Source organism: Triturus cristatus, chromosome 4_2 (assembly GCF_964204655.1).
Source record: "Triturus cristatus chromosome 4_2, aTriCri1.1, whole genome shotgun sequence".
Taxonomy (NCBI): Eukaryota; Metazoa; Chordata; class Amphibia; order Caudata; family Salamandridae; genus Triturus; species Triturus cristatus.
In genome coordinates, this window is record NC_140586.1 from 223,172,714 (window position 1) to 223,187,317 (window position 14,604).

At 41.4% G+C, this 14,604-nt stretch overlaps 1 protein-coding gene across 1 annotated transcript in view; it reads left to right on the forward strand.

The window, feature by feature from the left end:
- DMC1 (DNA meiotic recombinase 1) overlaps window positions 1-14,604 on the forward strand; it is a 703,667-nt gene that overhangs the window by 128,267 nt on the left and 560,796 nt on the right. The window contains exon 3 of the mRNA XM_085600074.1: window positions 8,690-8,836. Within this exon, the coding sequence (XP_085456200.1) occupies window positions 8,690-8,836 (147 nt within the window). The remainder of the gene's footprint in view (window positions 1-8,689; window positions 8,837-14,604) is intronic.

Here is a 14,604-nt window from a genome sequence, read left to right on the forward strand (position 1 = left end):
TTTACACCACTCATGCCCAAGGATGGCATTGACATTTTTGCAGAAAGGGTAATTAAAGACTTAAAGGATTTGGCCATAATGAGCAGCAGTGACTTTATTAAAACGAAACACAATGTCAGAATTGAATATGCTAATGTCATGAAGAAAATCAAGGACAGAACTGACATTGTTGTACGATGTTCCGATAAAGGGGGAAACGTAGTTCTTTGGCCCATCGAAATGTATAATAAGGAGGCACTAAATCAATTGCAAGACAAAGAATGCTACAATCGTATCAGCACTACAGGTATTATCAGTGTAAAAGAAAAATATCACAAGTGTTTATATGATTGGAGATGTGGCGGTCTTATTTCGAAAGCTGAATTTGATTTTCTGAAAAATGATTACCCCATCACGCCTCAATTATACCTCCTCCCAAAGATACATAAGAATGCTCAGATTCCTCCTGGCAGGCCAATTATATCTGCAATTGGCAGCTTATTTGAAAACACCAGCAGATTTATAGACTATTTTTTACAACCATTTGTTAAGGAACTTCCAGCCTACATCAGAGACACTGGTGACTTCCTTGCAAAAATGTATGATCTAGCTTGGCACGATGATTATGTGCTCATGACTCTCGACGTACAAAGCCTGTACACGAGTATCAGACACGAAGATGGCCTAAATGCACTCAACCATTACTTAGGCACCAGACACATAGGGTTACATCATCACACACTCATGCTTTTATATATGGCTGAGTGGTGTCTGGAAAACAATATATTCATTTTTGACAGGCTATTGTACAAACAAGTGCAGGGAACTGCCATGGGTACCTGCTTCGCCCCCAGCTATGCTAATTTGCATATGGGCTGGTGGGAGGAGCAGGTACTCAAGAAGAGACATGAAAGCTTTTTCATGAACAATGTCATTCTATATAAAAGATATATAGACGACATTTTCATCTTATGGCAAGGCACTGAACAGAGCGCAATTGATTTTGTGTCCGTCATCAATGACAACTCTCTCAACCTGAGGTTTACATGTGCCACCAGTTAAGAGTCCATTTGCTTTTTAGATTTGGAATTGTATATAGAAAATCAAAAGATACAATCAAGGACGTTTAGGAAACCTACTTCAGGCAATGCTATCCTCCACGCCAGCAGTTTTCATCCCCGTAATCTTATAGACAGCATTCCTTATGCTGAATGCTTAAGGATGAAACGTAATTGCAGCACCCAAGACAGTCTTAATATTTCCACAGACAGTCTCTTTAAACGGTTAAAGAATAGGGGTTACAACACCAAAACATTAAGATCGGCCAAACAGAAATGTGATAAATTTAAAAGGGAAGAACTAATCTTTAAGGATAGCAAACAACAAACACAAAAGACAATAGACAACACACCTCGACTCATTACTGGTTATAACACCTACCACATGAATCTGAGAAAGATCCTATATAGACATTGGCCCTTAGTGCGCAATGACCCTACAATAGGACCAACATGCTCAAAATTCCCCCAGTTGACTTTCAGAAGAGCAAAGAGTATGCAACAGGAATTGGTAACTAATGCACCTACACTCATCAAGGGGGGTACCTGGCTTAAACCACAGAGAGGTTTTCAGAAGTGTTCAAAATGCAAAGCCTGTAAATACGGTGTGAACACCAGATCCATTTCTCTTCCCCTTAGAAAAACCCCTTTTGAAATCCGGGGAAGTTTTTCTTGCAAAACAGATTTCGCAGTATATGTCCTTCGCTGTACCTGCAACAAAATGTATGTAGGGAGTATGATACATCCTGTACATGTCCGGAGACTGCAACATCTAAGGGTCATCACTAATGATGACCCGACATATCCGGTAGCGAGACATATTAACCTACAACATGAGGGCAGAATAGATGAACTATCTTATTTTGTAATTGACAGCATTGCTAAAAATATAAGGGGAGGGAACAGACAATTAAGTCTGAGAAGACTAGAATCCAGATACATTATACTTCTGGACAGCAAGATCCCTAATGGGATGAACGCTGACGAAGCGCTAAATGTACATCTCTAAAAATATTGCAAATGTCTACTAGCTGTGTACGTATCTCGCTCCTGAGTTCCGATCCGTAACATGTGGATCCTTCTCTTTTCACAACACTTCTTATTTTCATGGCACATACACTTTTCATCTTCTTCTTCCTTTTGAACACCTTGTCTATCTGCCCACTTGGGCTTAACTAACGAACATCATACCAACATGGCGCATTGGATTTTCTAATGGCTGAACAATTGTTAACCAGCGTTTATAATATATCCAATTGTAATTAATTATTTTTACATGTATGTATACATCCTCAACTGTGGTACGTTTACACACTAGTGTATGATTATAGTTTCTTATGTAGATTTAAATTAACACACGGTTTGATTGTGCCATAATGCATTGATGTTCTCCCATCAGGTTGCAATCACAGTGTTTTTTATTTAATCACTGTATTATAATTACTATCATATGGTATAGACATACCTGATATTTCCTTTATGTCTATGATAAGAGTTGCTGTGACAACTATGGTGGATTGTGCCTCGCTTTTACAATATAAGTAAACACTATAGAGGGACCAGATGTAGTGAAGAAGACGGTCTTACCCGTCGAAACGCGTCTGGGCGTCCTTTTGAAATAAACATATCTTTGATACATCGTCCCACGGTGTCAGCGCCTGTCTTCGTATGCCAGAAATTCAGGATTGGTTTAATATATATATATATATATATATCCACCAAAAATCCCTCCAGCCGGAAAGAAGACGGGATGCACTCTTTACAACCTTTTGTGCGCTTTATTTTCTTTATAAATTCACTGCATGGGGTACAGGCAATAGCTGATCTACGCGTTTCGGTATTCCTGATACCTTGCTCACGATCAACTGTTTGTTTGATCCCGCCCTCTTTAAGTTCAATTGAAATTACATCATTTCCTGGCGGTTTTCAAACACCCCTTTGCATTCTGGAGAATGTAGTTTTGAAACCCATTGTTTCTTTATATTATGTCTGTCCTTCTTATTTAATTACACTCAGATGTTTTGTTTTTAGTAAGAAAAGTCCAGTCGACATTATTCTTCATGAACGTTTATCTTTTCTCTTTACCTCCTCTGGTGGAGTTTAATCTTATGAGTGATGAGTCCTTTTTGGATCATTAGTTACCATTTTTTCGATTTGTTCTTCGATGTTTTCATCCCTTGACTGCATTTTCTTACATTTTACAGTTTTCATATTCATTTCTTCTTTTTTATAGATGTATGTAGAGCTCTTCTGACTGATTAAGGCCGTGCGGATGTAATGTTCGTAATTTTAAGATGTACCGTGACTCCTTCTGTCGCAATTGCCTTTCTCGATCTCCCCCACGTTCTTTCCTTGGAATGGTCTCAATTCCATAGTATTTCAATTTTTTCCAGTCTCCCTGATGGGCTTGTTCCATATGTTTTGCCACCGCATTGGATTTATCCTTATGTATTGTGGCTCTTATGTGTTCCAATATTCTTTTTTTCAATTCAAAGATGGTACTCCCCACATACTTCAGTGGGCAGGGACATTCCAACACATAAATCACATATTGCGTTTTGCACGTTATTAATTGGCGAATCTCCCAGATCTTATTGTTTGCCATCTTTATATTTTTTGTCTGTTGGGCAATTTGGCAGGCTTTACACATGTGACATTTTATGAAACCTTTTGTCTTCAGCCATGTGGATTCCTTTTCTTTTCCTTTGAAATGGCTATGGATTAGATGGTCCTTCAAATTCTTCGCTCTCCTGTATGTTACCGTCGGATGCTTTACCACTATTTCCTTCACAGTAGGATCCAACTGTAGTATCTTCCAGTTTTTTCTCAAGATGCTCACTATTTGTTTACTTTCCAATGAATAATCCATTATTAACTGGATGGTCTCAGGTTCTGTTTTCTTTGATTTTCTGGATAGACAATCCTCTCTCGTTTTGCTGTTTGCTGTTTCCCAACATTTTTTTACTATGTTGGTATTATATTTTCTTTTTTTGAATCTTTCCATTGTATTTTGACCGTGTATCCGCCATTCATCTTCTTCACTGCATATTCGCCGAATTCTCAAGAACTCCCCATAAGGGATACTTGAGATTAGGGTTTTTTGATGGAAGCTTGTTGCTTCCAAGGTGGCATTGGTTGCTGTACTTTTTCTGTGTAAAGTTGTTTGTATGTGGCCATTTTTGATGTATATTTCCGTATCAAGGAATACCACTCTTTCATTACTGATCTCATATGTAAACTTTATATTTGTTTTGCTGGTATTTAGTAGCTCGAAGTATTCCTTGAATTCCATTTCCGTGCCATCCCAGATGATGAATAGGTCCTCAATGAATCGTTTCCAACTGACGACCTTATTCACCATTCTGTCATTACTTTCACACCATGCAACCTCTTTCTCCCAATATCCCATCGCTAAACAGGCATAACTGGGACTAAAAGAAAATCCCATTGCAGTCCCATTGCTCTGGCGATACACCTCATCTCCGAAAACAAAGATATTTTTGTTCAAGCATATTGATAACATATCAAGGAGCATTTTGTTGTGTTCACTGTATTCGATGTTACGTTCCTTCAAAAAGTAGTCACATGCCTCAAGGCCCATGTCATTTTCAATGTTTGTATATAAGGATATAACATCCATTGTGACTAGTTGGTATGTGTCCTGCCAGGGAGTGTTTTGCAGTAGTCTTAACAGGTCTGTTGTGTCCTGTATATAGGAGCTGAGTTGGGTTACGTAGGGGTTTAAGAAGAAGTCAATATAATTGGCCATTGGTTCTAATAATGAACCTTTCGCTGACAGGATAGGTCTGCCCGGTGGTTTTTTGTGATCCTTATGGAGTTTTGGCAAGAAATAAATTGTGGCTGTGATTGGATGGGATACTGTTAGATATTTACATTCTTCTTCATTTATTAGTTCCCGTCCCGCCCATTCTTGAAGCCTGTTATCAACTTTTTCTTTTATTTCTAGGGTGGGATTCTTTTTCAATTTTTCATAGTAATTTGTGTTTCTTAGCTGGCGGTGTGCTTCCGCTACTTATGCTGTTTTATCCATAATTACTATGTTTCCCCCCTTATCTGCCATTTTGATTTCAATCTGATCATCCATTGTCAAGTTCCGTGGGGCTTCCCGTTCCATCTTGGTTAAATTGTCAGTGAATGCTGGTCTCTTTATTTTGTATAGGTCTTGGATAACCGCTTCTTGAAACAGATCTATTTTGTTTCCTGGTGTTAATTGAGGATAAAATTTGGACTTCGATTTCATCCCGCTTAGACCTGCTCCTCCTTGTGTAACTGCCATGCTTAATGGGATTTCCTCTCCCTCCATTACATCCAAATTTAATAGTGTCAAGAAGCCTTCAGTATCCTTTACTTGTACACTAGTTGCTTTTTCTTCCGATGTTTTAGTTTTCCCATAATGTTTTTTCTCTCCAAAAAATTTGGCCAGTTTGATCTTACGAATGTATAGGTACAAATCGATTCTTACTTGTGCTAAGTCCATTTTACTTGTGGGGCAAAAATTTATCCCCCTTTTTAGTAGCAGAGTCTCTGTATCTGAAATGGATCTTTTGGATAGGTTCACTACTTGTAATTCGTTCTTTACTTGTTCTTCCTGCGCATGCTCCTCGTTTCTGTTCCCATTTTTTCCACGGTAACACTTGCTTCTGTTGCCCCTTCTTTTGGGTTTCTTTGTGACCATTTCCGTCCTCTTCCTCTTCCCCTTTGTTGCTGGAATGTAGGTCGATTTTGTTTCCATTGCCTCTGTTGCAATATTAGGCGCATGTCCCCTAAAAAAGATAACTTGCTCCTATTTGCTTCAGATTGTTGTTCCCCATCACTGGGTTCATTAGAGATTAGGGAGGAGGCACTACTTGAAAAGCTTGTTGCGATGTTCCAGGTTGCTTGTTCCTTCATTGCATCAAACTTTCGAGAAAAAGTAAAGATACGCCCCTCAGCGTAATCATTTGCATCCCTGATGAATTTGGAATGTTTTCGTTCTCTTACTGAGTCCTCATGTTGATCGATTTGCACTTCCAACTCTTCCTTGAACTTTACTATTTCAGTGGTCATCTTTAGTGAAGATAATTCCTTCTCTGTTTCACACAGTTGTTCCTTTATTTTGATAAGGCCAATTTCTATGTACTTTACCAATATTTCAATTAGGCCTAACGATGATTTCAAAACGAAATCCCCCCATTCCTGCAATAATTCATTTGATGCGTCTTGATGATTTGGCATCAACATTATTCTCAGCCCTCTAGGGATTCGTTGTACTTCCAGATACTTTTTCAAAGTGATTAACTCCCAGGATTTATTTATCTCTTTGCGGCTTAATTTCTCCCATACACGTATTTTACTTTTAATGTCCGTTTTTCCTGTCATGCCCGATGTTCCCGGGTCTTTGTCTGCATTGCCCTTTTCAAACATCGAGCCCAACATCTCATTCCTTTTGGCTTCTCGTTTCTCCATTTCTGCCTGCCCGTCTGTTTTTCCCAATTGCTTACAATAATGCGCGGTTGCAAATCGGACTTTACTGTAACTTTAAAGCGCTCACTTGGCCGCGTGTTTTCCTGTTGAAACCTGTGATGCGGATTTTTAGCGCAGTTACTGTTCCGACACTAAGCTGAAATGTTCACCGATGTGAAACAATGTGGCCACTTTTCTCTTCAACACACTCTTACCTCGGTTCTTTCTTGCCGAGCGGTGTGTCCTTTTTCACTTGCTGCTTCTTCTTTCAGCGGTCACTGCTCCCGGTGTCATAAATACACTCCACTGGTTCCCAGTTACCGGGTAATTGCAGCGCTCCTCGTGGGTGCAAATCCCTGCGGTTGAACCACATCGCTTTAAATCCACCAAAAATCCCTCCAGCCGGAAAGAAGACGGGATGCACTCTTTACAACCTTTTGTGCGCTTTATTTTCTTTATAAATTCACTGCATGGGGTACAGGCAATAGCTGATCTACGCGTTTCGGTATTCCTGATACCTTGCTCACGATCAACTGTTTGTTTGATCCCGCCCTCTTTAAGTTCAATTGAAATTACATCATTTCCTGGCGGTTTTCAAACACCCCTTTGCATTCTGGAGAATGTAGTTTTGAAACCCATTGTTTCTTTATATTATGTCTGTCTTTCTTATTTAATTACACTCTAATGTTTTGTTTTTAGTAAGAAAAGTCCAGTCGACATTATTCTTCATGAACGTTTATCTTTTCTCTTTACCTCCTCTGGTGGAGTTTAATCTTATGAGTGATGAGTCCTTTTTGGATCATTAGTTACCATTTTTTCGATTTGTTCTTCGATGTTTTCATCCCTTGACTGCATTTTCTTACATTTTACAGTTTTCATATTCATTTCTTCTTTTTTATATATGTATGTAGAGCTCTTCTGAGTGATTAAGGCCGTGCGGATGTAATGTTCGTAATTTTAAGATGTACCGTGACTCCTTCTGTCGCAATTGCCTTTCTCGATCTCTCCCACGTTCTTTCCTTGGAATGGTCTCAATTCCATAGTATTTCAATTTTTTCCAGTCTCCTTGATGGGCTTGTTCCATATGTTTTGCCACCGCATTGGATTTATCCTTATGTATTGTGGCTCTTATGTGTTCCAATATTCTTTTTTTCAATTCAAAGATGGTACTCCCCACATACTTCAGTGGGCAGGGACATTCCAACACATAAATCACATATTGCGTTTTGCACGTTATTAATTGGCGAATCTCCCAGATCTTATTGTTTGCCATCTTTATATTTTTTGTCTGTTGGGCAATTTGGCAGGCTTTACACATGTGACATTTTATGAAACCTTTTGTCTTCAGCCATGTGGATTCCTTTTCTTTTCCTTTGAAATGGCTATGGATTAGATGGTCCTTCAAATTCTTCGCTCTCCTGTATGTTACCGTCGGATGCTTTACCACTATTTCCTTCACAGTAGGATCCAACTGTAGTATCTTCCAGTTTTTTCTCAAGATGCTCACTATTTGTTTACTTTCCAATGAATAATCCATTATTAACTGGATGGTCTCAGGTTCTGTTTTCTTTGATTTTCTGGATAGACCATCCTCTCTCGTTTTGCTGTTTGCTGTTTCCCAACATTTTTTTACTATGTTGGTATTATATTTTCTTTTTTTGAATCTTTCCATTGTATTTTGACCGTGTATCCGCCATTCATCTTCTTCACTGCATATTCGCCGAATTCTCAAGAACTCCCCATAAGGGATACTTGAGATTAGGGTTTTTTGATGGAAGCTATATATAGATATAGATATAGATATAGATAGATATATGCATATTATTTGCTATTGCTACGGGGTCCCCGCACTTAGGCGGGACTATTCAGTGCTTATGACTTTGATGAGTATACCCCTGGAAGAGAACTAGGATTACAGGTAAGTAACTTATCCATTCTTCTTCAATGGCAGAGAAAAGATGACTGTTGTGGCAGGAGCCAGCTGGGTGAAAAGAAAATGAGGTCTTAGAAAAGTTACAGATAGCAGTTCTCAAGCTTATAGTAGCTTAGTTTTCTAATACCTAAAACGTGTGTTGCACCTGCTCTTCTGTACCATCCAATGAGAGGATGCCTCATTCACATGACTGAAATAGCTGAAGGTAAAGGAATAATCAAGGAGAATAACTTGTACTGTTTTGTTCACACCGCAGAACGTGGCTGACATCAAGAAGCTGAAGTCGGTGGGCATCTGCACAGTGAAAGGCATTCAAATGACCACCAAGAAGGCACTGTGCAACATCAAGGGGCTGTCGGAGGCCAAGGTGGACAAGATTAAAGAGGCGGTGAATAAGCTCATAGTAAGCAGCTGCATGCCTAGCTGCACACTTCTTTGTTTTTGACCCCCTTAACACAGTGTCATGCTGAAACAGATCAGATTTGGCCTGCCATCAGACTGTCTTCCTTCCCACTTACTTGTCTTTAACTTGTCACATTGATATATATTTGCCTGTGATCTGACAATACATGCGGCATGTCTAAAAAGTGACCTACTCAATATTTTGGACAATTAGGCCATCTGTTGTCTGCATAATATCCTCAGAATCTGGGAGTCACTCACGTATCTTGATTATCTCAAAGAGTTTAATTTCCAGACATTCTTATTCTGCTATGATTCACTCTAGGTCCAAGATAGTAAGAAGATGTTTGCCCCTCTTTGTTCCAAACTAACCTTATCTCTAAAGCAAGGTACTTTTCCATATATTTAAAATCTGCCTTATCTTACCACTTCTGGAAATCCTTTCCTTAATAACTATCCTGGGAAACCTTCACCCAAATATTTGCATCCCCTTAATAGAAGAAATTAGTGAGAAAATTGTCTCCACACAATTGCAATGTCATCATAAATGTTATTCAGTAATATCTATAAAAATTACAATAAAACAAAACAAATCATAAAGAAACAGACAACATGTAGAATTTTGTCGCATAAAGTTTGATGATGATGACAATTGCAAAGTCAGATTGAAAACTTTCATTATTTAAGTTCCTTCTAATCTGGCTTCCATTCATGCCGCAGCCCTGAAAAGGCCGCTCTGCAAGTGGGTGACAAAGTATTTAAAACTGTTGCTTGAGTACATACTTGTTTGCTTTCGGTAGAATTTGATCCTGCGGATCATGAGACACTCCTGTCCATGCATATCATTTAGTAGGTGTATGGGAGGGAATGTCCAGGAGAGGTTTACATTTTTCCTCACAGATCACACACAATGCTTCCAAACGAGACTTTCGGGTCTCTCTTTAGTCAATCTCTTTATGGACCTGCTAAGCGACCTGGTTGCTGAGTAAATCATGTCCATCCATCTATAGGTTATCGTACACTATATCTCGCTGTGTAGTCTCAAACTCTGTTGTAAAACCCTATTTCCTGACACCTGCTTTTCAAACAGCAATAGCTGCTGGTATCCCACATTGATGGTGGTAAAGTGCTGCTTCCTTGTGTCCCCAACTGTGCTTTCATTCCACTCGGAAAAATTATACTAAGCCGGGAGGCTCAACATCAGAATCGGGAAAAAACAACCATATTACTTCCACACTTAAATCACTGCACCGGTTTCACATTGATGTATATATTCAGTGTAAGTTGGCTTTTCCTATTTACAAGACTTCTATTGTAAAAACAGCCTCTATCTTGCTTCCAAATTGCTGACATCTGTGGTTTTCTGCAATACCACAACATGTTGGCTGCTGGTCTCAACATCCACTTTGGAATTATCTTTCAAAGACTCTCAGGTTATCAAGTATTGGGGTATGTTTCGTAGATTTACGTGCTTGAATTATTCCCCGTTGTCGAAGTGGGAGTCCCATTGTACCATAATCAAGCAGGATGACAAAACTATCATAGGCTATAATGGCCCTAGGCCATCAGTTCAATAGCTTATGTATTTAAACTTTTTTTTAAAGGACCAAACTTCAACTATAACCTGTCAGCTTTTAGCACCCTTTAGAACACTCCAAAGAGAAGTTGAGTCCCTCCGATTTTCACCACACATCTTGTGTGTTAAGAGAGTCTACCTGAGCTCTGCTCAGTTTTCTCATTTGAAAAGCTTTCATGTGCATATTTCTATTATGTCTGACAGCAAAGAACTTTTGGATCCTGCAAGTTTTGCGGTAAAAAAAGAGTTCACGTGGATGATCCACAAAAGGCTGCCTTTACTGCCTCTATCCCAAGCATGAGGTAAAGGAGTGCAAAATTTGCAGCACTCTCCTCAAAAACTTTGAGGAACAGGGAAGGGAGACTCCTCCTGTGGCTTCAAAAAACCAAGACTTAGAAGACATCTTCTGAAGAAGACAGTGATTCCTCTGTCAGGTCTCGCAAGAGGGCCAGATTTCATGAGGGAGATTTAGAAAAGTCCAGAAAATCTCTTAAGACTTCTCACAAACTTCACAGCTCCAAGAAAAAGGAGGAACAAAGACATGTCTCCTCTGACCGCCCTATTGCCTTCTCTGCTGACCAGTCTATGACTCACAAATGCTCTTCAAAGTCCCTCTCAATGACAACTTCTCCGTCCACACCAATATCGTTAACGACCACCAGCATTACCATCTCGTCGTTGAGACCGTAGACGGCAAGGACGACGACAGCAGCCATCGGTGTGCCCATCTTGTTGACGAAGATCCAGGAGTCTACGAAGTTCCCGTTGACGCCCCTGGTGACGCCGATCCCAGTGATGTTGCTGCCGTCGACGATGGTTCCGTCGATGCTCCCATTGACGACGGCCCCATCGACTACGATCCTGTCGACGATTGCTCCATCGACGGTGGTTCAGTCGATGACGTCGACCATGGCAATACCTCCAACGATGACACCTTTTTTTTTTTTACACACCTTTTATTTATTTTTAACAGTACATTAAATTACTCACATCTCGTTCCACCAATGTAAAGTAAAATTACATTCCATGAATCATATTATTTCAACATTCCGTCTGGTATCATCATATAAACCCCATCCTTCAGTGACATTACACACATTATTCTTGTACGCCCCCAACTATCTCTTCTTCTGATGTCTCCCCCTATTGCGACTTAGGAGGTTCACAGATGTATCCCCGAAATTTATTCCATGCCCCCCACACTTTATTCCATTTGCGCGGACACCCTCGGCTACCGTACGCTGTTTTTTCAGTTATCATAGCTGCATCCATGTCTTTACACCAAGCTGGGATCGTCGGTATCTCCTCCGAACCCCATCTTTGCGCGATGTTCCGCTTTGCAACCATTATGCCTAGCGTAACCCAGTCCTGAGCCTGAAGCGTAAGATCATTTGGTTCCCAAACGTTTAGCAGGCATCTCTTGGGCTCTGGCATAAGTGATACCTCCTCCACCTGCGATATTGTCCTCATAACCCTGACCCAGTATTCCGTAATTCTTGGACATTGCCAGAGTGTATGAAAAAAATGTCCTCTCATTCCCACAGCGCCTCAAGCAATATGGATGGGAAGCTTTCTCTATTCTGCAGAGGGTGACTCTGGTGTAATAAGTACGATGCAATATTTTAAGCTGTACCAACTTAAACCTCGAGGATATGCCGTTGCGTCTTGCCAGTCAGTATCATCAAGCCCTCCAACATCTCGGGACCACTTTCCCTTAAGTGCCTCAGTGGGGTCCGGTAAATTATTGACTAGTTTTCGGTAGGTGAAAGAAGTGGTTCGCCTTTGCATATGATTTGTAAGTAATCAATCTTCTAATGGGGTAGCTTCTGGGACTCTGGCACCTGCTGGCAAGGCGGCCTGTAGCGCGTGTTTGGCCTGTAGATAGCGAAACCTTTCTGAGGGTGCCAGCTCATATTGTCCCTGAAGACGTTCGAATGGGATTATTTCCCCTTTGCTCCACAAGTCTCCTACCGTGGAGATGCCAATTGCATCCCATTGAGCAAAGCCCTTGCTGTTCTTGAGTTGCCCTAACCGTTTGGTATCCCATAATGGAGTGAGTTGGGTTAGGACTCCCCGCCAGCCTAATTTAGCATGCGTCTTATGCCATAGAGTGATTGTGTGTTTTGTGGGTCCAAGCAGAGAGGGGGGTCGTCTCTCGTTATACAGCGCCGACATCATACCTTCTGCCCCAAGTTCATGTCTATAAGCTTTAAAGGCAGGGTCTGTTTGCGGGGCATGTATCCACTGATTGATTATCTTTAATTGTGCTGCCCAGTAGTATAACTATATTTGGAAGCGCAATTCCCCCGTCATACCATCCCTTAATCAATTTGCCCTGTGCAATGTGCGCCGGTTTGTTACCCCATAGCAAACTGGAGACCTGTGCCTTTATCGTTTTGAAGTAGCATGGGGGTACCAGGAATGGTGCATTTTCTAGTGCGTAGAGGAATCGCGGGAGCGCCATCATTTTGAAAAGCGCCGCCTTTCCCAGGAGTGTCAACGGCAATGTGCCCCAATGCGTCACATCTCGTTTGAGACGCTCCAGAGGAGGCATGAGATTCAACTTATAGAAGTCATCCGAACTGGCAGTTATATAGATTCTCAAATATTTAAATGTGCCACCTGCTGCTTGTAGTGGGCAATCCCTAAAATAAAGACAGACTTAGAATTTATGGTATACCCAGACACCCGACCAAAATGTTCACATATGTTGAGGAGCGCCTCAATAGAGCGACTGGGGGAGGCCATATACAATAGTACGTCGTCCGCGTACAGGGAGATCTCATCTGATCCATGCCGCCAACGGCTCCAGTACCAGAGCAAACAAGAGTGGCGACAGTGGGCAGCCTTGGCGTGTGCCACGGGAGAGTGGAAAGTCCCTTGAAATGTGACCATTAGCCATCACGTGCGCCACCCGGTTAGTGTACAACAATCGTATCCACGCACAAAATTTAGGACTAAAGCCCAGGTGGGTAAGCACAGCAAAGAGGAAGGGCCACTCCACCATATCGAACGCCATTCAAGCGTCCAGGGAGAGGATAACTGCTGGCTCTTGTATATGTGGTATGCGGGCCATCACTCCATGTAGGCGTTTCAAGTTTAATGCTGTACTTCTGCCCAGCATGAAGCCTGACTGGTCTGGATGTATCAGCGCCCCTAGGTGCGGCGCAAGTCACAACGCAAGGAGTTTCGCTAGAGTTTTTGCCTTCGCATTGATTAAGGATATGGGACGATACGAGGTACACTCCTCGGGGGGCTTTCCAGGTTTTGGGATCACCACTATAGTGATCAGTCGCTGATCTAGTGGGAGCTCACTGCTTTGCAGACTGTCGCGATACATATTAAGCAGGTGTGGAGCAATTATTCCTGCCATTCTTTTGTATAATTCTACCGGTATACCACTAGGCCCCATTGCCTTCCCAGATTGCAGCGAACCGATCGCCAATTGCAACTCTGCAACCGTAAGATCAGCTTCGAGTTGAAGGGCCACCTCAGGCGTAAGTTTGGGCATATCAATATCTCTAATATATGACTCCGTCTCTTCCATGGTCATATTAGATGGCGATGTGTAAACTTGTTGGAAATGTCACGCTTACATGTGCACTATTGTACCTGGGTCTGTTACTACTCGTCCATCAAGCGTACGGAGCTGAGCTATACATTTCTTACCCGCCTCTCGCTTATCAAGCCATGCCAGGAGTTTACCAGCCTTATCGCCAGCTTCATAAATCTTGTGCTGTGTTGCTGTCATGTGTGATCTAACCGCGTCTCCGAGGTAATCCCTGTGCTCTTGCTGTTTCAGGGTCAGGTGCTGGGTCGCGGCTGGGGAGGGGTCGTGGGTGAATTGCGCTTCTGCCTCATGCAGATCAAGTTCTATGTCATTCAGTTCTTGTTGTTTGTCACGTTTGTGACCAGTGATAGCTGCAATGGCTTGACCTCTGATCACAGCCTTGTATGCCTCCCAGAGAATGGTAGAAGAATTGACCGACGAGACATTTTCCTGAAAGTAAGTATGGGTTGTAGTAGTGATAGCCTTCTTGATTTTAGGGACTTGCATATACCCAGGATATATAGGGTAGATACGCTGCCCTACCTTGTGGCTGCTTGTGTAAGTTAATAGCACTGGGGAGTGATCCGAAATGCCTCTTGGTCTAATTTCTACTGTTGCCACATTTCTTAAACATTCAGCTGAG